Here is a 26,943-nt window from a genome sequence, read left to right on the forward strand (position 1 = left end):
TGTGAGACGTAAACTCATACACAGGGCAGCCCATACTGAAAGACAATTTCTCACAGGCTACATCAGACATTCAGAAAAACCCAGACGTCAGTGCAAGAGCCCGAAGAAGCTGCGATAGACCAGATGGTTATTATGCCAAATGCAACCTTTTCTAATAAAAACAGGCAGCTCAGAGGAACGCAAAACAAGGAGAGGCGCTAGGCATGCGCGCATGCGCTGGCCGACACAGCTCATCAGCACCCATCCACTGCCCCCCAGGTTCTGAGACACAGGGTGCAACGTGCTATGTGTGTTGGCATTTATGACACTGGGCAAAGAAGTGCCCAAACAGAAATGAGCTTCCAGACGGGCCATGCTATTATTAGAAACAAACTGGCCACGGCGGCACTCCCTCCCATGAGGAAGACCCAAGAGAAGAGCCATCCGCTGGCAAGTCTGTAACTGCTAACCAAAGACTGAAGCGGCCCAGCAGGCTGGCCCAACAGCAAAGGATTGCCTGAACTGGTCGGGAACCCTGGGTGTGCCTGGCTGTGCAGGTAGGCCAGTCATATATAATTTTTTGTTGGTGGTGGTACTGTTTACTGTCTCTAAACCTTTTTGCTTGGATTCCAAGGAGTTGCTTGACACTTAAAATTAATTTATTATCTCCACAGGGCTTGGAGACTGCAATCCTCAGGGCAAGTAAAAAAAAAAAAAAGAAAAAAAAAAGAATGAGCATTAAAAACTAGCCCTTTAGAATCATGAGAAACTCAAATGAACTGGAAAACATGTACTGCCAGTAGCTCTGTAACATCTCAAAATCGCCCCGTGGCACCCTCCCCTCTATGTTTAAGCCCCATACAGTACTATGAAGGCACCCTTTCTTCCTACCAGAGCTGGTTCTAAATGCCAGTGTCCTTACCAAAGCAAAGTGCCATTCATGTAGCCCAATGCCAAGACACGGTCATCAAAATGGGCTTACCCAGATCCAAGGGGGAACTGCCCACCTTGTGCCTTCCTTGAGACCTAGTTCTTATGAAACTTAAAGAGCTGGGCCCCCAAATCGCAGCTCTGGTCAGCCTGGAAGAATCCTTTCTCAGTAATTCTATCTATCCCCCACTGCCATTAAAAATTCCAGGACTGAGTGTGTGGGTCCACCTTTCACAGGTAAAGCTGAGGAATCCATCAGAGCCGACTCCTTCAAACACAAGGCAAATAGAGCAAGCTGAGTGCACACGTGGACCATTAGACAGCCTGACAGTGGGGTTTTGTTGGCACCTGGAGACAGAGAAGTGCTCTACAGAAGGCCTTCCCTCAAATCCAAAACAGACTTTCAGTTTTAAATGCCATCACACAGTTGCTGTGTTTAAAGCAAGCTGGCAGACCATGCCTGTCAATCCCGTGTTAAAAATACCTCCTGAGACTGCCTTTGAAACCTGGCAGTGTACGATTAACCCACACTTCAACAGACAATGCCATCCCATAGTTCTCGCCTTAGACTTTCCTATACGGGTCAGGCAAACAGTTGTCTCTTCCAGTAGCCATCAGATTACAAATGATACCGAGCCAAGATGACCCTCCCCAGGATCACCCACATCTAAGTCACCTCAACCCCATTCACCATGGGCCCCTAAGTGGATGACAACCCTTCCCAAGGGCGCAGGAAGGGACCAGACCCCAAACCCCTCTCTGTGCCCATGTATCAGCCAAAGTAGCCAGAAGGGCTATCTGTGCCCATGCCCCAACGATTTGGGTCCACCCTTCTTCAGTGGCCAATGGCAGGCAGGACACTCGGGAATGAACAGGCTGTCTCCACCAAGTGCCTCTGCTAAATTAGCTGGCCCAACCCCCTGCCTGATAAAATAGAAACAGGTGAACCCTATCCACCGGTCCCAGAGCTTTGAGTGAGCCATGCGTCAATTGAAACCAACCAGTCCTATTTTGCCCTAACTGTACTTGGCTCGCATAAAGCAGGGGGCTCACGCAGTTCACTGAAGGAAAACAACAACAAAAATTCTTTGAATGTAGTTCAACTGTATACGCCCACCATCCCTAAGCTTGGGCAAGTACGCTGGCACAATAGAACCTTACAAATATCTTAGCCAAGTTGTGTTAAGAAACCAAGGCGACCTGCACTGAATTGTTACCTTTTTCTCTCCTTACAAGCAAGTGTCCCCCGGTAGCACATGGATTTTCCCCTTTTAAATTATGATTGGCAAACCTCCCCCACGAGTCCTTAGTCTGTCGGAGGTATCAGCAGAACAATGCGCTCTGCTCCCAACAGCTGGCCACCCTGGGTCTCACCGCGTTAAAGACCGTCACCCCTGACCGTACACCACTCCCAGCCACCCTTTTATGCCTGGCAACTTTGTTTTCATAAAGAATTCAGAAAAAGAGCCGCTGTAGTCTCCTGCACAGGACTTGGCAAGTTATTGTAACCACCACTACTGATGTCACAGGTGCGGGCCAAGCAGCGTGGGCCCGCTGCACACGAGGCAAACCAGCCAGCACATCCACTGGGGTTGCTGGTCCTGGCCATGAACCCTTGCACCCCAAACTCCAGGGAACCCGTCCCTGCACTTCATGCTTCGCCTGCTGTGGCTCCTCCCAATAACTGCCGCCCCCTACGTTAGAGCTTCCTATCTCTTTCCCCTCTCGCTCTGTACCTCAGAATATAGAGCGCTGACGTCTCCTGGGCCCCGGTCAGGGGCACTCTGTCCCTAAGGTTTCCTATCTAAAGATAGCAAAGAGAGCTGCTTGCACTTGCAAGCCCTGCCCCCTTGCCACATAGGTATAGCAGTGCAGCCGCCCACCGAGCAAGCTCTGCCAGAGTTGTAATGGGTCAAGGCCCAAACTGACCGCAGGAAACAGTTTTTCTTTTCTTTTTTTTTTTTTTTAATGCCACCCACTTTTTAAAACGCGTAGAGGAAACCCTCCCCAGCATACAATCCTACTTGCCTTTCCAACGTAACTAAGTAACAATTTCTTTGACATTGCACCCCACTCTCCTCCTACCTCCCAAACAAAACCAAACCCGGTGAGAGAGTTCAGTTTTATTGTGCCAACCTGACCGATAAACACATGTGGGATTAATTGAGGGCGGAGAGATAACTGGCTCAGTGATCCTCACCTTTCTAGTTCTCCAGGCTCTTGCTTTCTGATGGTCGAACCAGGGTGTAGCTGCATTAGCCAGGTCTCTGATTCAGCTGGCAAAGCTCACTTCCTGCAAGACATCCCTGAGGAGAAGCCACATGGACTTACCCCAATGCAGCCCTGGGTGCTGGAGCAGCCGTGTGGAGACCCCTGCCAGCGCTGAGATGCTTACACGTTCTCTGACTCAGTGCTCCTCCTGCAGTCGGCGTCATTGCGTCTGTGGAGGACTCTGTAGATTAGTGTTGGACACATGTGCTAATGTTGGACTTATGGGCTTGGACAGCACTTGTGGAGATGTGTTTTGATGTGCACTAACCCTTTACATAAAACAGTCTCTTATACATATGAGTTTCTATGTATTTGTTTCCCTAATTTACCCAGACTAACTTGCCTGCAATACTGGTTTAAAACACTGCGTAGCTGGAACTGAAATGCAAGACACCTGTCCTGTGACTTAGTACAATGAGTACCCCAGATCTATGTGTCAGGAAGGCCTCAAGCTCATAACCCCATAAGCCCCCGCCCTGAGCGTGCAGTGCCTCTCATGGTCCCCCTTCCCTGGGGTTCCGTGTAGCAGGGTCTGCAGCTTGGGGACTGCTGCCTTGCTGAAAGGTGACGCTCATGTACACCTGCTCTCTGAAACCATAAATGCAGATGTCAGCACCCCACATCTTCCTCTAGAATTACTAAATGAACAGCTAGCTCCCCTGGCTGAAGTAGTAGTACAAAATTGCTGGTGTCTAAATACACTCTTTTTTGTCCCAAGGTGGTTTGTGTACAGCCCTTGGAGAAAGTAGTTGTTTTTTAAGCTAATAAATCTGGCACGATCACGAATACAGTGTAACAAGTAACAGATAATATGGAGTGAAGACAAAGACGTAGAGGCTCATCAGTCTTGGCATCCATCACGATGTGACAACCCCGCGGCTTACCTCTTTACTAACAGGAACAACCGGACCCTTTTTATAATCCTATTACTGCCTGTGTGTGTGTCACTGCCTCTTTAAGTTCATACAGACGGAAATCAAGCCTGCAAAACTATTCATTGTTGAGCATTCCTATGACCCAGTAGGTCAGGAAGAAACTGTTTTCTTGGCAAAGTAATCTGCTAAAAGATTTTAGAAGTCAGGAACGGGAGTGGGGGATGTAGTACCCCACCACAATGAACTCCAGGGTCACCGTACCAGGTCACCTGAGTGTAGCCGTTTTTGTGGTAAGGCAGGGTCACGTTGCAACTATTGTAACTCTGTCACTGCTAGCCCGTTACCATTTATTGCTGACGTTCCTTGTCAACCCGTTTTATCTGATCCGTTCTCATTCCTCATAATAGCATGACACCACCTGCCCTGTTGCTGTTCATTCCACAGTATAAAAAACTCCTTTTTATCATTCCAGGGTGTGAGCCTATCTGGCAGTAGCCATCAGTAAAGGCGTATCCATCTTTTACTTTCATGTGGGTCTTGTTCCAGTCCTGCATGCACATAGGCAAAGGGGGAAGTTTCCAGTCAGAACCAATGTCATGTGCCAAGGCTCACAGGTTGGCGAGACTGGCTTGCGTGTAGTGCAAAGAGGAAGGGATGCCATAGAGGTGCCAGTTTCAGCAAGTAAAATACGGGGCAAGCAATGAAATGTGAATAGGGAATTTTAAAAGTATAAATACATCTTGTTTAGTTCTTGGGCTATAATTGTTCCCAACGCAAAGTAAATCTAATTCCTATTATTGGACAAAAGTTTCTATTAGCAGGGTATCCCATGTTTTATCTGTCAACCTGCTATCAAAAAACAAAACAAAAGCCCCACAGTCCCTCCCTATTGCCTTTTTGTCGTGGTATCTCCCCAGCACACTCCCAGAATTGGCATTCTTGTATCCTTGTATCCAGGTCATGGGAACTCCTACAGAGACTCTCCCCAAAGAGCCTGGCCGCACGGGCTGGCAGAGAGAATCGAGTACATCTAGGACTTTGGTCTAGAGGTATGGCCAACCTTGAAAGGAAACATATTAACTTGTTGTTTTGCAATCAGAGGATGACTTGACTTTTTGTACAACACATGGGCGTGGCTAATTGAACTGAGCTCTGGGAGGGGAAGGATTGATTTAAGTTGTGGAAGCAGTTTATAAGGACAAGATCTGGTGAGTTGGTGCGTTACGCCGGGAGCAGACCTTTGTGTGGTGAGTACTGATGTTACTATGCCCTTTCACATGCTATTCCCCGGCCTCACCTGTAGAGGACTAGAGGACGACTTTAAAAGGTGTCCTTAGAACAGGTGAGGTCTTGTTTTGTGGTTTCATTGGGCCGGTTCGTGTGTGTAAGTAAGCGAGTGTGAGACTTGTTTGTCCCGTTGCTGATGGATTTCTGCAGCAATGAGCTTAGAGAACAAAGGCATGAGAAAAATGAGTGACACGAGAGGAGGCAAAAAAAGGAATGCTATCCTTTTAGATTGTGTGAGAATTCCAGGACTGAGGGCAGGTAGGTATTTACTGTTAGTAGCTTTTCCAGTAGAACGGACTCAGTGTTAAGAGAAGTCAACCTGTAATTGCTATACCTTTAAAGTGGGCAAACTGGCCAGCGAGAGGGACAGGAACCTGGCTGGACCCGTGCCTCTGCTGAACAAAACCACCATTGCCTGCCCCACACAGTCCTAATTTATGCCCGGGTGGGGACCCAGAGAGCACTGCTGACCTGTTGGACCACCCAGAGCTGCTGGCAGAATGTCTCTGAACCCACCAGACATTCTCTGGAAGAATGACGAGGCCTTCCACTCCCGGAAAGATTCAAGGTCTCGGAGACCCAAGGGGGGCAGTTCTACCATGTCCTATCGGGTGGCGATGAGTCGCCATTGACTCACCGGCGGTCCGTTTGGTTTGGGCTTGGTGGAATCCACCTATATTAGCTCTCCCCTCCATAGGAAATAAGCCACCCTGAATTACATGCTGGGCTTCTATGATTCAGGATTGAATCTATGATTTTATAAGAGATAGTCTGTGAGGCAGTGCCAAGTCCGGGCGCTCTTGGCTGTGCGCTATTTCTGGAATGGTGCTGTGTCCTGGCAGGGAAGCCAGATTTCTGGTGAAGAACTGTCTGAATATTCAAAAGGAATCTAAATATATAGCATGTTACTTGTGTAACGCGAGAGTAGCGGCATTGACTACGAGAACAACATGCCCTTCACTTGAATTGTCTTTTTCCCAGTTCAGCCAGTATTTCCTAACCCTCTCCGTCTGCCAGGTTAAACAGTCCCCGGCTTATGAGGTCCTTTCCACATCTCTCTGGCTCCGTCCGAACCCGTGTCGGGTTTGTGTCAATAGTGGGGGATTGGGTCTGATCATCGCACCACAGCTGCACAGTGTCATTTGATGTTTCTAACATACTCCTGCTCCTAAACCAAGTTCAAATGAGGCAGTGGTACAGCGGTCTGAGAGTCTGACCGTATCCGGCAGTGCCCTCACATCATGCCTACCACTCTGAGAGAGAACGTGTCACTGGTCTGGCCCACACGTTAGTGGGGACACAGATGTGTACATGAGTAGCTATAGACTCCTATGTGGGCTGGGACAATTCCAAATTAAGATGTACTCTTGTCAAAATTAAACAAGCCCCCAGAAGCCTGCCGAGAAACACTGCAATGAGGATCTTTCCAGAGATGTAGCATCTCTCATTTGCTAGCATTGATCATATGGCTTCATCCTTTCAAAGAAAGCTCATTTTCTTTCCTTAAAGATGGTGTCTTGTGCTTAAGGTAAGAGTTGACATAGAAAGTCAGGAGCCTAGTCAACATCTACAACACAGGTTTTGACGATGGTTAGGTTTTCCACGATGTATCATTATTCTCATTCATTCCATTCTTATTGTTCCATTTCTAATACTTTCGTTCTTCTGCCTCGTCATCTTCTCGTTTTTGCTTTAGATTAATTTTTAACTATGATCTATTGTTGATTTTTAAAAGTTCATTAGTCATGCGCGATAGGCTGTACTTTAGGATCCAAACTGTTATTTACCCAACACTTGACCTCAAGAGGTAATTTCAGGTTAAGGGTTGAAGAATATCAGGGAGTCCACTAGTCTCCGCCTGTTCAACAAATCAGCAGCTGATATCTTTCTCAGGTTAAAATCTAGTTATCTGAGTACTTCTGGGTGGCACAAATGGTTTATAACCAAAGATGCATGTGCCCCAAGCCATGGCATTTTCAATTGCCTCACATACATGTGAAAGTTGGGCATTGAACAGAGAAGATCGAAGAAGACTGGGTGCATTTGAATTGTGGGGCTGGAGAAGAAATCTGAAAGTACTCCAGGCTGCTGAAAGGACAAACAGATCTATCCTGGGAGAAACACGGCCAGAGTGTGCTCCTTAGAAGCAAGGATGGGGAGACTTCGTCTCACACACTTTGGACATGTGGTGAGGAGAGACTGCTCCCTGGGGAAGGACATCATGCTTGGTAAAGGGGAGGGGCAGTGAAGGAGAGACAGGCCCTTAAGGAGATGGATTGATACCATGGCTGCAGCAATGGGCTCAGGCAGAGGAACAGCAGTGAGGATGGCACAGGACTGGGCAGTGTTTTTCCCTGTTGTGCATAAGGTTGCTGTGGGTTGGAACCAACTCAATGACACCTAGGAACACCACCCTGAAGGCCTGAGGTGGTGCTCACCCAGGAGCTTCATGAGAGAGCTGTCTGGCAACATACGTCCACAAAGATGTATTAGTCTGGGTACATTAGAGAAATACATCCACAGAAACCCATCTGTATAAGAGAAAGTTTATAGAAAGGGCAAGTGCACATTAAGAAAACATCCCAACCCAATGCTGCCCAAGCCCACAAGTCCAACATTAGCTCATATGTCAGACACCAATCCACAAAGTTCTTCTCCATCTCAAAAACACACGCAATGATAAAAGCTGAGTCAGTGAATGTGTAAGCATCTCAGCGCTGGCAGGGGTCTCCACACGGCTGCTCCAGCACCCAGGGCTGCATTGGGGTAGGTCCATGCGGCTTATCTTCAGGGATGTCTTGCAGAAAGTGAGTCTTGCCAGCTGAAACAGGGAGCTGGCTAAGGCAGCTGCACTCTGGTCTGACCATCAGAAAGCAAGAGACCTGAGAACTAGAAAGGCGAGGCTCACCGAGTCATTTATCTCTCCGTGCCTCAATTAACCCCACATGTGTTTATCGGCCAGGTTGGCACAATAAACCTTAACTATCTCAGATGTAGCTGTCCTCAAGATGGCCCCCAACTCATGGCGACCTTGTATGCTGCAGAGTCTAGTGTCTCAGAGAGGGTTTCTTGGCTTTGATCGTCACAGGAGCAGTGTGCAGCTTCTTTTTCCTCAGAGACCCCCCTGGGTTCAAACCACCAACCTTGGTGTTCGCTTCTGACAACTCGCTCCACCCAAGCTCCTTCCTCCTGTGAAGATTCCAGCCAAGAAAACCCTGTTCAACTCAGGTCTACTCTCCCATGGGGGCATCCTGAGGGGTCACAGATTAAATGGCAAAGTTTTGGGGCTGTCTTTTTGTTTTCTGTTTAGGAGTCCATTTATTAACAGTTTTGGGGGATGAAGCAAGGCTTACTGTTACCCATTTTCTCTTCCAGTGAAGCCTCTCAAAACAGCTAGCAGAATGGAGCTCCCTCTAACCTTTAGTTGGCAGGTGAACTCTGACCAGGAAAATATATAAGGTTCTCAGCAAAGCGTAGTGATTGGGTTAAAGATAGCATGGAAAGTGAATATGCCCGGCACTTGAAATGGGAAGAGTGAGTTCACCTTGACTCCACACTCAAGAAATGTGTTTGTGGGCCAGGTGGTTTATTCTCTATGAAAGCAGTTTCCTCATCTGGAAAATGGGCTATCAAAAGCGATTTCACGCGGTGGCTGTAGGTGGTGGACGCACTCGCTAACTATTGCCTTAATTGGGACAAGGGCTCTGGCAAATTGAAGGCGTTTTCTCATTTTCAATCTCTGTGTGAGGGCAGCATACTTTGATAGCCTGTGCTCCAGCCTCCAGCAGACCTTTGGAAGCCTTTTATTTCGAATGTGAAGAAACTGGATTATAAGGGAGAGTGTGTTATCATGAAAGCACATATTGTGTAAGATAAATATCCATTCCCTTTTGTAACATGAACCTAAGCTATAAATGAGCTGAGTGCACGGATTTCTAATAGTGCGGTGAACTCCGGTCCATAGCAATGAAATAGTCTTAATGTATTTAATTAGTAGTAAAACTTTATTCTCCTTTTCAGTTCTGCTGAATCATAGCCTCTCTTATCATTCATGATAAGAAAGTAATATACAAACTCCCCAATGACCACACAGATGAATTGAATATATTGTCCAAGGATTCTTTCCTTTCTAAAAGGTTAGAATGTCGAGGTCCACATCTGGAGACATTTTGATATCTAAAATTCAAGCTACACACACTACTCCAGAGATGTATCGTTGAGTAAAGATAGATATGCCTTGTCCAAAACTCCACAAGAGTAAACGTTGGAAGACAAATCTTAATGCTTTCTAAGCAGCGCTGGGGCTTTGGAGAGAAGATTCGAACCAATCTCCCTTAGTCTAAGCTTTCTTTTTTGTGCCTATGGTCAGACCTGGTAAGCGCTTTGGCTGAAGTCATTGAGTTGGCTTCTCTGGTTCTTGACGTGGCTCCCATCTTCCAGGCACCCTGGGATGAAACGAGGGCTTTCCTGTGTCCTTTCCTGGACTTCATCCGTGCAGCTCTTGCTATTAAAAATGACCAAAGTGTGCACACCCCCATCTGATCACACCTGCTCCGTGCTGATAACGGAATCTCACGTCTCGTGAAACGATACTGCCCTTTCTCTGTGAGACACAGGGCACTTACTGGGTGGAAGTACTGAAGGTTGCAACACTTGCCCAACTTGTGTGTCCGGCACAAGGCAAGGGCCAGAGGGAGTCCTGCCTGCAGGCACGGCTGAGAAGAAGCTGTCCTGATCAAAGAACCGTATCCTGAATTGCAACTTGTTACTTCCTAATAAACCGCATCAGGGGAAGTACTGCCTGTCTGAGCTGTGAGGTCATCGCAGTGAATGATCAATCCCAGAAGAGAAGTTGAGAGTGCCGCAGGAGGGGCGGCTGGGGTCAACACTGCTGCGGACTTTGGAGAGAGGAAGTAGGTCTGGCATGGCTCCACAGCAATCAACCTTGGCCAAAGCTGATGGCGATTCTCTTTCTCTCTCATGAAGCCAGTGGGGCCAGATGCCTCTGCCACCCCAACTTTACATGGCCTTTAAAAACCAGGGTCCTCCAAAAAAATAATAAAAATAAATAAAAGCCAGGGTCCTCCAAAAAAATAATAAAAAATAAAAATAAATAAAAACCAGGGTCCTCCAAAAAATAATAAAAAATAAATAAAAACCAGGGTCCTCCAAAAAATAATAAAAAATAAATAAAAACCAGGGTCCTACAAAAAATAATAAAAATAAAAATAAATAAAAACCAGGGTCCTCCAAAAAATAATAAAAATAAATAAAAGCCAGGGTCCTCCGCTGCATGGGATCCCTCTTAATCCTGGACATGAATGTTGATACCCGTCAAGAATGGGTGTGGATGCTCCATTTAAGCGCTCGAGCCTCCTTTTCATGGTCTGAACGCAGAGGAGTAACTGTTCACGAAGCAGCCAGGGAGATTAAAGGCCACCTGCTGCTCACTTAGTGACGATCCCGTTACCTGGCACTTTGCGTCGATGGCAAGAGTAACACTATCTAGTATGCATGTGCGCGTTCATGAAATACACGTGGCAGGAACACGCGAGATTAACCCTGGCTGTCATGGTTAATATTAGAGGTCTACTTCATGGGTTGGGGTCTCAGTGGCTTGGCAGGTATAGCAGGATGGCATGTGAGAGTTGTGTAAACGATGTAGTCATCCCCCACTTCGGCATAACACCATTTTCACGTGATAGCCTGATAGTCTTTGGAGCCCCACCATGATGATAAAGGAGAGGGAGTTTCTAATGTACCGAAAGCACTGGGCCGAGCCCATCAGCTGTCTCGTCGGCCGTCCTCCTACTAGCATTATTAACGCATGGGTCTTTAATCCGTTATCCTTTTAAGAGGAAGACAAGTGACTGGCTTGACTGTATTTCACCATGGCGGCCACAGATACGTGAGATTCGGGGCAAGGACGACCTTGGGGGGTTCCTCCAGGCTGCAGCAGAGTGGCCCATCACGCTGGCCTTCTGTGTTGTTGGCGGCGTCCACACTGGTGGATCCTAAAGTACACCATCGAGCACATTTTTTTTGCATGGTTGGGCTCCTCCCTTCATCCACTCATTCATTTCTTCAGGTCGAGAGAAAACCAGACCTCTGCAACCATGGCAGCAAAGCCCAAGCTTCATTACTTCAATGGACGAGGCCGAATGGAAGCCATCCGCTGGCTCTTGGCCGCAGCTGGAGTTGAGGTAAGTTCTGAGCCAGGCCATGGACATCCTTCTAAAACTGTCTGTTGTGATGTGCTTTTCTCACACAAGGCAGGAGACTTCCATCTGAGGTGAACTGTCTAGTTTTTTTCCCTTCAATCAAAAGATCACGATACAAGGTCCGTTTAACATGGAAAAAGTTATCAATGCAAAATACCAGATTGATTCTAAAAGGGACAACTATTACATAATCATCTTGAGAGAAGCAGGGAAATAATTTAATAAAATCTAAAACGCTTTCATGAGTAAAAGGCTCAGTAAACTTCAATAGAAGGGGACTTTTACAACTAATTAAAAGACATGTATGCACCAGCCCCCAGTCCCCATCCACTATCATCGTTCTTTATCATCATAGACTGGCTCACGCCTGTCCCCCTCCACCCCCAACACCCTCAGGATCAAGAAGACCCAGACAGGGCTGCTCACTCTCAATGCTTCTGTTCAAATCACACTAGTGGTTCTAGCCAGAGAAATTAAGCAAGGAAAAGGGATAAAGGGCATTCCTGTAGGACAGGAAGAAGTAGATGATCTCTATTTGCAGATGACACGGTCTTGTATATAGAAAATCTTATGAAATACTACTCAGCAAAATAAAACAACGTGTTGCTGATACAGGCAGAGGTCAGACACAAAAGAATATCATTTCATTTTAAAACCCCATCTATAAATTCTACCAAAGGAAATAGTGAATGACTGGGTGCCTCTGTGTGGTTGCTGGAGAGACGGTAAAGGAGGCACTGGGGGTGTCGTGCTTACCTTTGGGGCTGCTAACCACAGATCCCCCTTTCAGACTAGCCAGGCTTTCTGAGAGTGAAAGATGAGGCTGTTGGTTCCTGTAAAGATGTACTGGCTTGGACACTCCATGGGGTAATTCTCACTTCTCCTTTAGGATCGAGAGGAGTCAGAATGGACTCGGTAGCAGTCCTGTGGCTACGGAGGCCTGACTACAAAGAAGCAGGAGAGAGTTTATCAGGGTGATGGAAATATTCTGTGCCTTGATCGATGTGATAGAGCTAGAACTAGGGGCTTACAGCTCATGCGATCAGTTCACTTAAAATTAGTATCTTTTATGTAAGCATTCCTTAATAAATCTGATTTTTTAAAACCCATCCTGCTTATTCAAAAAGAGACAACTTTGAGTAAGCAAAAACGTCTCATCTCATGTTCCATGAGCACAGAAATCATGGCTCTGAAAAACAACTCCCTCATCCTCCGATCACAATGGGCGGTCTTTCAATCATTTATGACACCCATGCAACAGGTATAAACATGACTACTGATAATATTAAAGAATTACCATTAATTTTTTCATTGATAAATTATGAAAGTTATTTTAAAAATAGTCTTTGTGGTTTTCCAGCACAGGTTGTCATCCACAGTGGCCAGGGGTCGGGACAAGCAAGGTCCACCCTGTGATCTGTCAGGAGCATAGATGAGCCTCCCTCACACACTCACACACACACAGCAACGAGTTAAGGGAACATTTTAGCAAAGCATAGGGTCACGTCAACAGAAATGAAGCGGGCTTGTCTCACAAGGTGAGAAGGGTATTTTAAGCATAGATAAGCTTAGCCTTGAGATAGCTAAGCCAGCCCCTCCTCAGGAGTTGGGAAAGGGTGTGGTGTAGGCAAATGCTTCTAGTTTTTAAAGTCAAAGGGAAGGTGCTTAAAGCTCCACAGAAGGGCAGCTCCTTATAATTATTTACTAAATTAACCCTTGGGTCTCTTGCTGTTTCTTTCAAATTCATCTTGGCTCCAGTTCTCGCTCAGCATCTTTCAGATTTATCTCAGGCTACAATTCTGTGTCAGGATGTTCTGCTGGGCCTGGCTTCAATGTTAAGGTGTTTACCAAACCTGTTCCTACAGAGTCCTTTGCTCAGTCTCTTAGGAGGCAGAAAGTCTCTGTTCTGTCCCCGGTTTTTATTTTCTAAATATGCACAATGCAGTGTTTGGGATAAAAATTTGCATGAAATTTTAATATGTGGGCAAGCAATGGAGGTATAGTTGGACTGAGATTTACTTGCGTTGACAATTGTGGAAGCTATGGGGACAATTACTGAGTTATGGATAAAAGGAGGCTCATTATATATTTTTGATGTTGAAACTATTTGTGACAAAAATATATAATAAGAAAATAAGTGTAATTAAACTTAAAATATAGCCCATAAATGTGGAGTTGGTGGCAAGAGTGAATTGCAACATACAAAAATCCTACAGAGAACTGAAAGGGCTCTGTGTGAATTTCAAGTCATATAACTCCGGTAGGGTTTCGGAGACTGTAAATCTTTAGGAGGGCAGCCAGCCTCATCTTTCTCCCCGAGAGTGGCTAGGGATTTCAAATGCCAGTTAGTGGTCTAAGGTCACCCTTCTCCCCCTCCCGAGGGCCCCTTGGATTGTAATATGGAGCCTTTTACATGTTTCAATCCATTCATTCAGCAATGATTTTTAACAAGTTTCTGTTAAGTATCAGGTTGGTTTTGCTGTCTAAGATGCTATAGAATCAGTTACACCCCATAGCAACTCCTATGACAAAATGCACACCCTCCTTAAAATAAGGTTGCACTTACAGTTGTCAGTGTATCTCCTTAACAGCCTTCATTCTTGTTACCAAGCTTGATGATATTTTCCAGGGACTGGTTTCTCTCTTGAGAATGTGACCAAAGTGAGTGAGATGGGGTTTCACCATTCCCATTTCTAGGAGACTTCTGGTTGTGCTTCTTCCAAGGCGGACTTGTTAGTTCTTCTGGCAGCCCATGGTACTTACAATATTCAGTACTAAGATCTGCAGCAAATTCTTAGGAAACACTGATGGACACACAATCTCACCCCCAAGGCAGCTGAAATGTAGCGAGGAGGCAACCAAGTAAATAGATGATGAAAGGAAGGTTTCCATCGAGGTGGGAACCTGGGCTTTGGACAGAGTCCATATGCCATGCTTCCAAGAGTTTGGACAGGAAATGCCTTTGGGTTCAGTGATGCTGCTGATGCTGCCCTCTAGAGGTGTCACTGAGAAAAACACCACTCATTGCTGATTCCTGGGACCTGGCACCTGAGGGAAGGAATTCTTAGACAAGGACAAATCCAGATCTTGTCCCTGCGGTGAGATAGAAAGGGTCCATTTTAGGTGAACTTTAGCTCAATCACTTCTCAGTGCTATGCACAAACAGGCCAACCTCCCGGCCCCCAAAATCTAAGTGTCGTGACCCTCTGGTCGTTTTGTTTTCATAAATGAGTAGCCTGTCTGCCCCTCCTTCCGCTCTGTGGTTTGGGAGGCTCTGTGGGGGTGCCCCAGACAGAATGAGCCCCTCCCAAGAAGATTGAGCCAGGGGCCAGGCTAAGAGCATCCTGACTTCCCAGCCTGGAGGGACACAGTGGAGGGCTGGGGACTACCCAGTGACCTGCTCAGGGCTCCCCGGTCCTCCGTGCCCCAAGGGTGACCATCATAGCCCCATCGCTCCCTCTGACCTCCAGCCAGTTCACAATCAACACCCTGCTCACTGAATGGATCTCCACCGCAGCTTGAGACCCACCCACCATCCCATCGGGCTGTTTTTGAACTAGGCACTCTGTAAACTGTGACCACACACAGGGTGCCTGGCCTGACCTGTGGAGTTGTGCAGAGCCTTTGCAAATGCTAATTCATTGCGAAAGCATAAATTCCACAACCCCAGCATCATGAACCCAGCTCACAGAAAGGTTGGTGTTTGGAAACTCCTCAGGGGCTCTCCAGGAGAAAGACCTGCTGAATTGCCTCCCAAGCAATTACAGCCCATTAACCCCTGTGTGTCACTCGGGGTTCTTGTGACCCCCTCAACACCCCCTACTGTTAAGGACTTGTTTCACTGTGGGAAACAACAGTAGTTTAACAACAGTCTACAACACCATGCAGGGAGGGTTCGACCCCACTTCACAGATGAGGAAACTCCAACTTGGAGATGTCGCGTGACGGCACTCAGCTCACAGAGCTACGACGTGGCTGAAGTAGCACAGAACAAATCAGATGGACGGCACCACCGTGTTCTTGATGACTTTGTCCCTGGGCGTTTACATTAATGGAGTCTGTCTATGGTGGCATGGTGGGTTACTCATTGGGCTGCTAACTGCAAGGTCATCAGTTTGAAACCACCAGCTGCTCTGAGGAAGAAAGGTGAGGCTTGCCGGTTTTTGCAAAGATTGGCAGTCTCAGAAACCCAAGGGAGCAGTTCTATTGTGTCCTGCAAGGGCCACGATGAGTCAGAATTGACTCAAAAGTAGTGAGTTTGGCTTTTAGACCTTTTTACAAAGTGCATTCTTAAGGAATAATGGATTTGTCTTGAACACAGACTGTTAGCTCTCAGAGCTCTAGTACACCTGAGCTAGTCCACTGCTTGGCTGCAAACAATTATTGGAGCGTGTGCCAGGAGGGCTCAATTTACATTACAAAGAAATGACTGGAAATAGGCCAAATAACCCCCAAAACAAACTCACGGTTCTCGAGTCCATTCTGAAGTATAGCGACCCTGTAAGGCAGACAACAGCTGCTATGGGCTTCTGAGACTGGAATCCTTCCCAGGGGTAGAAAGCCTCATCTTCCTCCTGCGGGGAGCTGGTGGATTCGAAGTGCTCACCATGAGGGTAGCAGCCCAACAGGTAACCACTCTGCCACCAGGGCTCCTGAAACTAGACTGTGTTAGTCTGGGTACATTAGAGAAACAAATCCACAGAAACTAGACTGTGTTAGTCTGGGTACATTAGAGAAACAAATCCACAGAAATTCATGTGAATAAGAGAGAGTTTTGTATACAGGGTAAGTGCACATCAAGTAAACATTCCAACCCAGTGCTACCCAAACCTACACATCCAACATTAACCCATATGTCCGACACCAATCCACAAAGTCCTCCTCCATCTCACAAGGCACACAATGATGCCAACTGCAGGAGGAAAGCCGAGTCAGTGAGTGTGTAAGCGTCTCAGCACTGGCAGGGGTCTCCACACGGCTGCTCCAGCACCCAGGGCTGCATCAGGGTAGGTCCATGTGGCTTCTCCTCAGAGATGTCTTGCAGGAAGTGAGCCTTGCCAGCTGAAGCAGGGAACTGGCTAAGGCAGCTGCACTCTGGTCCGACCATCACAAAGCAAGAGACCTGAGAACTAGAAAGGCGAGGCTCACCAAGCCATTTATCCCTCTGCCCTTCAATTAACCGCACATGTGTTTATCGGCCAGGTTGGCACAATAAAATAACTACCTTTCTAGACTAAGGATTCCAATTGGAAAATGGGTCATTCTGCCTAAGAGTGCCCCACATTTTCAAAAGAGGAAATACTGAGTCGTAGAGGTAGGAACTGTGCCACCACCAGGACCCACCAGCCTGGGTGAGGCGCCTGAGGAAGAGAGTGAAGGAAGTCACGCAGGGCAGATGTCAAGCGGCTTTGGAATTTGAGATGGTCCCTAGCCTGGTGGTGTTTCCTACGCTGGAGGTACACAGTGTCCTAGCCTCACCTGAAGTGGAGGGACAGATCCTCCCAAGATGTTCACATTCCAGGGTGGTGATGTGACAATGACCTCCCACATCTCCTCCCCCCAATGACATTTCACACCCCCACTCCCCCAATACATACCTAATCCCAGGGACAGGAGGAAGGCAAAGGGAAACTTCAGGATGAGCAGCCAGCTGGGGGGGGGGGGGGACACAGGCCCTCTCCTTGGTGAGGCTTAGCTAACTGTTCCAAATGGCCATGGTCTGATTCCTCTTGGCAAACTCAGAAACCTCACTTTCTCAGGATCGCGCCGCAAACAGGGGGCCATTCCAATTTGAAAGCTCTATTATGCGATCGAACAAATTAACAAGGATTTTTTTTTTTTTTTACTTTTTTTGCTTTTCAGTTTGAAGAGAAGTTTATAGAAAGCCCTGAAGACTTGGACAAGTTAAAAAGTGGTAAGACCCAATGGATGAATGTAAGGATTGTGATAAGAGATGTAAGAGCCCCCGATAAAAGGATTTAATAATTAAAAATTAATAATACATTTTTGATAGGAAAAAGGAAGGGGAAAAATGATAAGACCACATTCTAAATGCCCCCTGAGAAGGGTATCTACTAGAAATCCTCAGTCAAGGTTTTAACACTAGGTCAATGCCAATGTGTTTGTGTGGCGGTCGCTGGTGTTGTGGTTAGGTGCCGTAGAGCTGGTACTGACCCATAGAGACCCTATGCACAACAGAATGGAACACTGACAGGCCCTGTTAACTGTTATGCACAGTTAGCTGTTCCTACGCTGACCCCATTGGTGCAGCCACGTGTCAATCCATCTCCTTGAGAGCCTGTCTCTCTTCAGTTGCCCTCTCCCTGATCGACCAAGCATGATGCCGTTCCCCAGGGATCGGTGTCTCCGACAATATGTCCAGAGTAGGTGAGCCAGTCTCCTCATCCTTGCTTCCAAGGAGCACTGTGGTTGAAATTCTTCCCAGACACCTTTGCCTGTTCTTTCGGTTGTCCAGCACACAAGCTTCTTTGCCAGCAAAGTGGTGGATACATAAGGGGCGAGGCCCCCTGAGCAGGTCTGGCAGCTCACTCAGGAAGACAGGCTCAAACCTCAGCAGTCTTTGCCAAGACGCCAATTCTCTCCCACTGGCACCCGCCCAGCCCCACCCTCTCCTCCAGGCCGGAAGAAGGGCCTCACTTTGCTCTCTCAAGCTTTTTGGAGTCATGAAGGAGCCACAAATAGTTCAGGATCCCACACTGCCCTGCCCTTAAGACACATAGACCTGCGTCGGAGTGAAAGGAGCCAGCTGAGGGGTGGCCATGACTTTGCTTTCTTTATTCTTATGGCCTTGGAGAAAAAAGCAAAAAACCAAATGCCACTCCCATCCAATCGATGCTGACACACAGCGACCCTAAGAGAGAGGATAGAGCTGCCCCCGGTGAGGTTCTAAGATTGAGACTCTCTAAGGGACTAGAAAGTTCCCTCTTCCTCTCTCAGAGCTGCTGGTGGTTTTGAATGGCCAAGCTCATGGCTAGCAGTCCCACAGGTCACCATCATATCACCAGGGCTGCCGGACTGGGTAAGAGCCTAGTGATAGTGCAGGCTCGGCTAAAAGAGTTCATGTTGAAGAAGTTGAGAGGTCAGAGGAGGCAGAAACTGAGCAAGGAACAGCATTCCAGGGGCCTGCCCGGCACACGCACCCAGCCCCGTGGTGTGATGGAAGGAGCTCCGAAAGAGCTTCCCACCCAGCAACCCCCCTTACCTGCCAGGAACACCACCTGCCAGGAACACCACCTGCCAGGAACACCACCTGCCAGGAACACCACAAGCAGGATTGAGGGGTTTCCCATTTAAAATGGACCCTGGCTGGCAAGCCTGCTGCAGTCACACCCAGCATCCTTCAAGCTTGTAAATTGCAGCAGAGTCAGGTTTACGTCTGGCTGGAAAATAATCAGATAAAGAAAATTAGAGAATAAAAATTAAAGCATAGTTTGATCAGAAAAAAGAAGGCTATTGTGAAGCTGAAAACCCAGAGTTGTTTCAGTTGATGTGTTACCTGGTCATCATTGTTTCTTTGGGTTTGCAGCTTCTGTCAGATCAGCAAACTTTAATGTTTCATGTTCAAAGAGCGCGATCCGCAAATCATTGCGACCTCACCTGTTCTTTTCTGTCGTTCAAAGATGGAAGCCTGATGTTCCAGCAGGTGCCCATGGTGGAAATCGATGGGCTGAAGCTGGCGCAGACCAGAGCCATCCTCAACTACATCGCCTCCAAATACAACCTCTACGGGAAGGACATCAAGGAGAGAGCCCTGTACGCCTCCTTTCCTCTTCTCCAATCAGCACAGAACGCGGGGACCACGTAGACGTCACCTGGGCTGCACAGAGCATGCTGGGGCTGCAGGAGAGGCCTGGAGGGCAGGCGCCCAGGGCTGAGAGGGCCCCTGGCAGGGAATCCTGGCTCAGCAGCAGGCTAGGCCTTAGGCATGTTGAGGGAGGTCCGGCAGAGCAGAGGTCATTGAAGAAGAGGGGTGGAGAAGTAAGGGTGGACTCAGGTCGTGAGCAGGGCAGAGCCCAGCAACAGAGGTTTGCAGATACTGAGGATATAGAAGGCAGAGAGAGGCCAAGATCATTCTGTAACATCTCAGGGCTCCAGGGTGTGCACATCAGCAGCTGCTGGGAAGAAGAACAAGGGATCTGAGAGTCTGGGGAAGAAGGCTGAGGAGGGAGGGATCCAAGGAGCTGGTTCTCAAGTCCCACCCTGATCCAGTGATGAGGAGGGACCTTGCCAGTCAGAGGCTGGTGGACTTGTTGTGGTGAGAAAAGGCTACGGCCCAGTGGCCCCTTTGATACCTGAGGTTCCCTTAAGAAGCCCGACTCAGGCTCATTCACCAGTCACAAGAGATGTGAGGGACAGAAAGCTGTTACCTGGGCTGGAGGGTGAGATGCAGGGAGTGACTAGGAACAGGTGCAGCGGTCCTCTGGGGAGGATGCAAATGCTCTGATTTTAGTGGCAGTGCTCTGTGAGTCCTGAGCCCCGTGACACGCTACACTTTCATGCATGAAATTTATGGTGTGTGGGTTAGGCTTTGAGAAGCAGGTATTTTTAAAACTCGAAAATGTTGGACAACATGAGTGTCATTCATCTCACCGAGTTGTATGTGTGTATATATATATTCTACCACAATGATCCCTGAACTTTTGGAGGAAGTTGAGTTTGGAAGGAAAGAAAAAGTAAAACTCCCTGGCATATACATCGGATAGAATGATTTCAATATGGCTTATTGGATTCATTTCAATCATGGATCTCCATAATTGTTTTGCATAATTCCAATCCTCCTAATTAGGAGGATCATTTGATGGGGGTTGAGGAAGGTGTGGTCAGGGGAGGGCCACGGTATGTGAGATGGGCCTGAGCATGTACGGACATGAGAGGGAGGGAACATGCCTGTCATGGTGGTGGCCTTGTGACCTCTCTCTTTAGAAGATGTCGGTGGCAGGTCTTTGTCCATATGCCTCACAGTAGTGTTTGTAGGACAATTACGGCAAGCCTTAGGGACAGTATCTCTTGGTGCTTGCAGTGATTCTACCAATTCTTCCTTGGCTTTGACCTGCAATGGGGCCCCGGGTTTCTCGGTTACCTGTATTTGCTCATGTATTGAACACACGTTAGACAGTATGCATTGAACACACATGCATATAATATGTCAATTCTCAAAACAGAACGTGAAAATGATAGCACCATGACTAGCCCCCAAAGCACCCAGTGCAGGAGAAACTCCTTCTGAGTGACAGACCCCAGGTTGAGACCTCTGAGTGACGGAATCCCAGGTGGAGACCTCTGAGTGACGGAATCCCAGGTGGAGACCTCTGACAATGGCCCCTTTTTGTCTTGCAGCATTGACATGTACTCAGAGGGGGTGGCGGATTTGGGCGAGATGGTCCTTCTTTTGCCATTAACTCCACCCGGGGAAAAAGAGGCCAAGATCGCCCTGATCAAAGAGAGAACTCTCAACCGTTATTTCCCTGCCTTCGAGAAGGTGAGTGCCATCCGCGTGGTGCTTTGGGCAGCCCAGACTCTACCTGGCAGCAGCCCAGACTCCACCACAGAGCAGGAGACCAGAGGCTGGGCGTGTCTGGTGCACCATCCTTCAAACCATTAATGTTACCCCCAAATTATATCAGTTATAAAGTCAAGCTTAAATTTATCAAACATTTCATTTTATGCGAACCCAATCTCGAATTCTCTAGTGGTCAGGATTCCGTAGCTATCTGTAGAACCTAGGTTTCGAGGAGAGCGATGCTAGAGATCCGATGAGATTCTGTAGAATGAGATTGTGATCCAAGGTGGGAGAAAGGATGATTAAAGCAACACGTGAGGGAAATTGCCCGGCTGCTAACCGGAAGAACGGAGCGATGCGTCTCCTCCTCCTGGGAACATCAGAGCCAGGACCGTCCATCTGTTTCCTCTGACACACCTCTACTGGGAAGCGCAGAGTGGCTTGATGGCAACTGACCGGGGTTCTACTTTCTCCTAGAACCATTTTTGGTTCCTGGTTTTTACCTGGCATGATTTCAGATAAATTTGATCTTGAATTTATTTTTTAATTTTTTTTTCCTTTTACTCCTCATGGCTTTCCTCAAAAGTCTTAGAGCCAGACCCCCAAAAACCTATTGATTCATCTTTTCCTAACGTCTCTGCTAATTTCTTTTACCTCCATGCCCCGGTCCCCTACCTGTTTGGCTACTTCTCACCCAGTGTTGAAGAGTTGCCCTGCTGTCCAGGTGGGCAGCCTATCTCCAGTCTCACCAACACACAGTGCCGGGCAATTTTTTGGTTTTTAAAAAATGTGTATACACTTTTTATTGTCTAGTTTTATGAGTCTTCACAAAGGCATAGGTTTTTTTAACTGTCCCCACAATCAAACTACAGAACAGCGCTCTGACCATGTAAAAAAAAGAATGCAGGCTACCTTTTTGAGGTCAAGGGTGGAGCCCCGCTGGTATAATGGTTACATTTTGGGCTGTGAATGGAAAGGCCAGCAATTGGAAACCATCATCCTCTCCACAGGAGAAAGACTAGGCTTTCTGTTCCCGTCAAGAGTTATAGACTGTCCTGTAGAGTCGCTATGAGTTGGCATCAACTCAATAACAGTGAGTTTGACTTGGTTTTTTTTCAAGTCAAACTCTCCTCACTTGTCACCATGGCAACCAGGAATCTTGTCTGGGTACCAGACTGTGCTGAGGAGTGGTCTGCCCCTCCCACTCCCATTCTGCCACATAAGTAAAGGCCTTGGGCCCAGAACACTTTCTGGTGAGGATGATGGGAACTGGGTCAACCGGATCACACTTTCCCACATTATTTATCTTATCAGAGAACCTGTCCCCTTGCTCTGTGCCCACAGTAACTTTCTCTGTCTCTCATGCAAGCTGAGGGACTATAAGGTACCTGGCCAACTCCACATCCATACCTACTCCCTGTGGATTTCTCACTCACTCTGCTGCACAGGAGGGGTGACCGCAGAGCATCAGCCTGCAGTTGTCATATGCAGGGGGAGCCTGCTAGCTATGTATTGTCTTAAGGGGGGAGAGACCCCGAATTGAGAAAGATTTCAGAGACCCTTTATTAAATCTTAAACATTAGAAGCAAAATGAATCATCTGGATGAGGGAGTCTATCAGCAGGAAGTGATAATGGTCAGGCATTTCTTGCAATAAACTTCACCCTTGAGCAATAAATAAAGGTGTCCCAGTCAGGCATTTCTTGCCTCTGGTTGGATTTGAACCACCAACGTTTCAGTTAGTAGCCTAGTGTTTACGTTTTAGAGCCACCCAAGTACTCTTTTATGAGAGGTACTCATACAATAATCTTTTATTAATAAGGGACCAATAACCATCTGCAATTCATTCTTTTATGTATCCCACAAATGTTAGTTCATTCATTGTGCATCAGGCCCGATTCAAAATGTTATGAATTTGATTGTGTCTGAGGCTGGGTTCTCTAGAGAAACAAAACCAGTACATGTAGAGGGAAGTTTATCCAACGGATATGACTCACACTGATGTAGAGGTGGGCAAGTTACACGTCTGTGGGTCAGGTGACTCCAATAGCAAGAAGGGCAGACGAACCCAAGCGTGGCAGGTCAGATGATAGCCCGCTGGTTGCAGAGGCAAATGAATCCAAGGTTGGCAGATAAGATGACAGGCTGCTGACAGCTTCCAGGATCAGCAGGCATTACAGTAGGCCACAGACTGAAATCCCAACAACCACCGTTCAATAGGCCAGATGCAGGAGCAAGAGCCCATGAAAATTAAGCAAGCTTTTCCACAATGTCAATGAATATTAGAAGCAGGCTATGCATTTAAGGAAATCTTGTCATGAGAGATTACTAGGTCTGAACTGCCAGACCACTGAGAATCCTAGCCCCGTCACATTGAGACAACACCTTAAGCATCACAAATAGTGATAGGAAAATAGGCTTTCCTGACCCCTGTGATGCTGACAATTTGAAACATTCCCAGGAAGCCCGAGATGCAACATAACAGAGGAAGTGTCTCTTCAATTAGAGACACAAACAACCAACAAACACCGAACTGAGCAAATGTGTATTGCAGCCTAGCTTTTGATATGGTATTTGGTTTTATATAAAAAAATAGGCCATACTTCTATCAGGAAAGAGTTTGACAAAATGTTACCAAGTAGGATTAACAGGTGGTGAAGTCATGAGTGGTTGATGTCTTTACTCTTGATAATCTGCTGGGATGTTTGAGATAAATAGCACATGTTTCCCCCAACATTTCACTATGAAAAGTTTTGAACATGCCAAGACAAAAAAAATACAGACAAATGCAAAGAAAGAAATGTACAATAATACATGTAAGCCCATCATGTGGATTCCAAAATTAGTACTTAGAATACTGTCACGATGAAATGCTGCCTGAGTGGCAGAGGAGAGAGAGAGAGAGAGAGAGAGAGAGAGAGAGAGAGAGAGAGAGAGAGAGAGAGAGAGAATGGACAGAGAGACTCACCTGAAGTGTGGAGGCTGCATGCATTTAAGGGGCTAGAAATGCATAGACCCCATGTGAAGCAGGGGCTGGCCTTGGTCCCTGTGGGAGATGCCTGGGATGGAGTGAGAGTGAGAAATGCCACAGTGATGTGGGAAGGGAGGAGAACACTCTGGCCTGGCCTTCAGCTGAGGATGAGGAAAAGCAGCTGAAACCCTCTCTGTCCCTGAGTCTGAACGTCCCCAGTAGGAATAGGAGCATGGGAGCAGGGCTGCAGGGAGTCAGGAGAAACCCCTCCTGAGTGTGCAGCTCCTGGTGTGATGTCCTCTCGTGTTCCAGGTGTTAAAGAGCCACGGACAGGACTACCTTGTTGGCAACAAGCTGAGCAGGGCTGACATTCACCTGGTGGAACTTCTCTACTACGTGGAAGAGCTGGACTCCAGCCTGATCGCCAACTTCCCTCTGCTGAAGGTGACTGATTTCTGGGCATGGAGGCGACGGTCCATGCACTGGCGATGTTCTGAGCCCCAGCCCAGCCCAGGCTTTCAGGCCCCCTCATGTCACCAAGATCAGCTTCTAGGTCCTGGTTCTGGCGCATGAAAAGGCCTTGTTCGGACAAGGACATCTGAAGGGCAGGGTACCCTCAAACAGGATTTTCCCCTAAGACAGAGCCAAGACTCAGCATCTGTCTGCCCATTCCTCTCTCCATGGCTGCCTCTGGTCGCACTGCTCTCTGGGACTTCTTCTCTCTGTGTCTGTCTGAGCAGGCCTCTTTCCCGCTGATATCCTACCAGGGCTCTGGCCCATCGGTCAGGTGTTGGGTCCCTCCCTGCTTAGCTTGCCCCCTCTTCAGCCCTTCTCTCTCAGTGCCATTGAGTCAGCCCCTACCCATAGTGCCCCTGTTAACAACAGGAAATGCCACCTGGTCGTGCACCATCCTCACAACTGTTCCTCTGCTGGATCTGATGGTTGGAGCCACCGTGTCAACCCATCTCCTTGAGGGTTTTCCTCCCTTTCTATGACCCTATATTTTATCCAGCATCATGTCCTTCTCCAGGGACTGATCTTTCCTGAAAACATGTCCAAAGACATGTAAGACAAAAAGTCTCACCATCTTTGCTCCTACGGAGCACTCTGACCATACTTCTTCCAAGACAGATAGGCTTGTCCTTTCAAAATTCTTTCCCAGCACCACAATTCAAATGCATTGATTCTTCTTCAATCTTCCTTATTCAATGTCCAATTTTCACATGCATATGAGACTATTGAAAATACCATGACTTGGGTCAGGCAAACCATATTTCTCAAAGTAATATCATTGCTTTTCAATACTCTAAAGATGTCTGTGGAGCAGATTTACCTGATGCAATGAGTTTCCAATCTCTTGACTGGCGCTTCCATGAGCATTCATTGTGGATCCAAGCAATGCTTGATAACTTCAACCATTTATCATGATGTTACCTATTGGTCCAGTTGTGAGGATTCTGGTCTTCTTTACATTGAGTTGCAATCCTTGATCTTCATGATCTCTCACTGGGCAAATGAATTTCAACTGTCCCTAAGGTTTATTGTTTTTCATTTTCTCTGTCTTCATCTCAGCTCGATTTTCCTGTATTGTCATTTCTGTTATTTGGAAACTGTGTTCGGCCAGGTTGACTAGAGAAACAAATCCAGTGACACTCATATGTGTAATAGAGAGCTTGATATCAAGAAGCTTTATATATCAGAAAACATCCCAACTCAAGTCCTTAAATCTGATAATGTTGCACAAGTCCCTTCCAGACTCACACAGCCACATGCAGTGGTGCATAGTGCAGGAAGATCACAGGGCTTGATAGGTCTCAGAGAGGCTGAGCAGCAGGAAGGTGAAAGTAGAGAGGGGAGGTTCCCAAGATCCTCCTTATGAGAAGGCCACGCCCATAAGGAGGCACCATCAGGCTGGGACCTGATTGACAGGCCAGGTTCTACCCCTACACTTTGACTTATCAAGTTGACATGAAATTATGTAACGATCACCAAGACTTCAATGGTGCTTCTATCTGCAGGCAGAAACACACATTCTTCAGTGTGTTGCACAAGCACAGTGAATGCACAAGACATGTCCTAGGATAAAGATGGGGAAGACTGGGAGATGAGTTGTCTTCAGGGAGGGTGCTATAGAGCAATGCTGCCTTCCTCTTATCTTGCTTTCTCTCTGGGCGTCTGCTACCCATTTGGGTGCTGAGGGAGGGACTCGGTGGGGGTGGGTCTTAGAGGGTGGCAGGTGGTCCTCTGGCTCCTCCCTGAGGCTATGCTGTTGTCCCCTGCAGGCCCTGAAAGCCAGAGTCAGCAGCCTCCCCACAGTGAAGAAGTTCCTGCAGCCTGGCAGCCAGAGGAAGCCCCCAATTGATGAGAAAGCTATCGAAGAAGCCAAGAGAATTTTCAAGGTTAAATAAAGCAGGCACGGTGGCCAAGCGCATGCAACTCAAATCTGAAATTTTACAGCAATAAAATGATTTCCAAACTGTTCATCTTGACTATCATGAAGCTAATAATCTTTTCCACAGAAGTGCTGGTTTCATTTGAAATCAACCAAGTGTAGATTTAGGCCCCTGGGGTTAAGGACCTCTCGGCTACTCGTCTACAGGTTGAAGCCATCTGGGGCACCTTGGCAGAAAGGCCTGGAAATCTGCTTCCATAAAGACTATAGCCAAGCAGAGCCTATGGGGTCATCCTACTCTGTAGCACCTGCCATTGCTGGGAGTCGATACTGAAGGGTCAGCTATGTGTTTTTTTTTATTTTCTGTAAATATTTATTTGCAATTTATTCATTGAATGAAGAGTAGCTTGCTATGTGTTATGAACCATTCAGTGTTCCAAGAGCCAGGGAAGTTGTGAAGAGGACATCATATTCAGTCGAGGGACAGAAAAAAGCTGA

General features: G+C 47.2%; 2 protein-coding genes across 2 annotated transcripts in view; one reads left to right on the forward strand and one right to left on the reverse strand.

The window, feature by feature from the left end:
- TMEM14A (transmembrane protein 14A) overlaps nt 1–26,943 on the reverse strand; it is a 248,263-nt gene that overhangs the window by 175,967 nt on the left and 45,353 nt on the right. The gene's annotated exons all lie outside the window — the stretch shown is intronic.
- Nucleotides 5,219–26,502, forward strand: LOC142452904 (glutathione S-transferase A2). Its single transcript, XM_075554065.1, has 7 exons — nt 5,219–5,302; nt 11,431–11,545; nt 17,426–17,477; nt 19,204–19,336; nt 20,921–21,062; nt 24,366–24,497; nt 26,336–26,502. The coding sequence occupies exons 2-7, from the start codon at nt 11,459–11,461 to the stop codon at nt 26,459–26,461; spliced, it is 672 nt and encodes a 223-aa protein (XP_075410180.1). The 5' UTR covers nt 5,219–5,302; nt 11,431–11,458; the 3' UTR covers nt 26,462–26,502.

This window comes from Tenrec ecaudatus, chromosome 7 (assembly GCF_050624435.1).
Source record: "Tenrec ecaudatus isolate mTenEca1 chromosome 7, mTenEca1.hap1, whole genome shotgun sequence".
Taxonomy (NCBI): domain Eukaryota; kingdom Metazoa; phylum Chordata; class Mammalia; order Afrosoricida; family Tenrecidae; genus Tenrec; species Tenrec ecaudatus.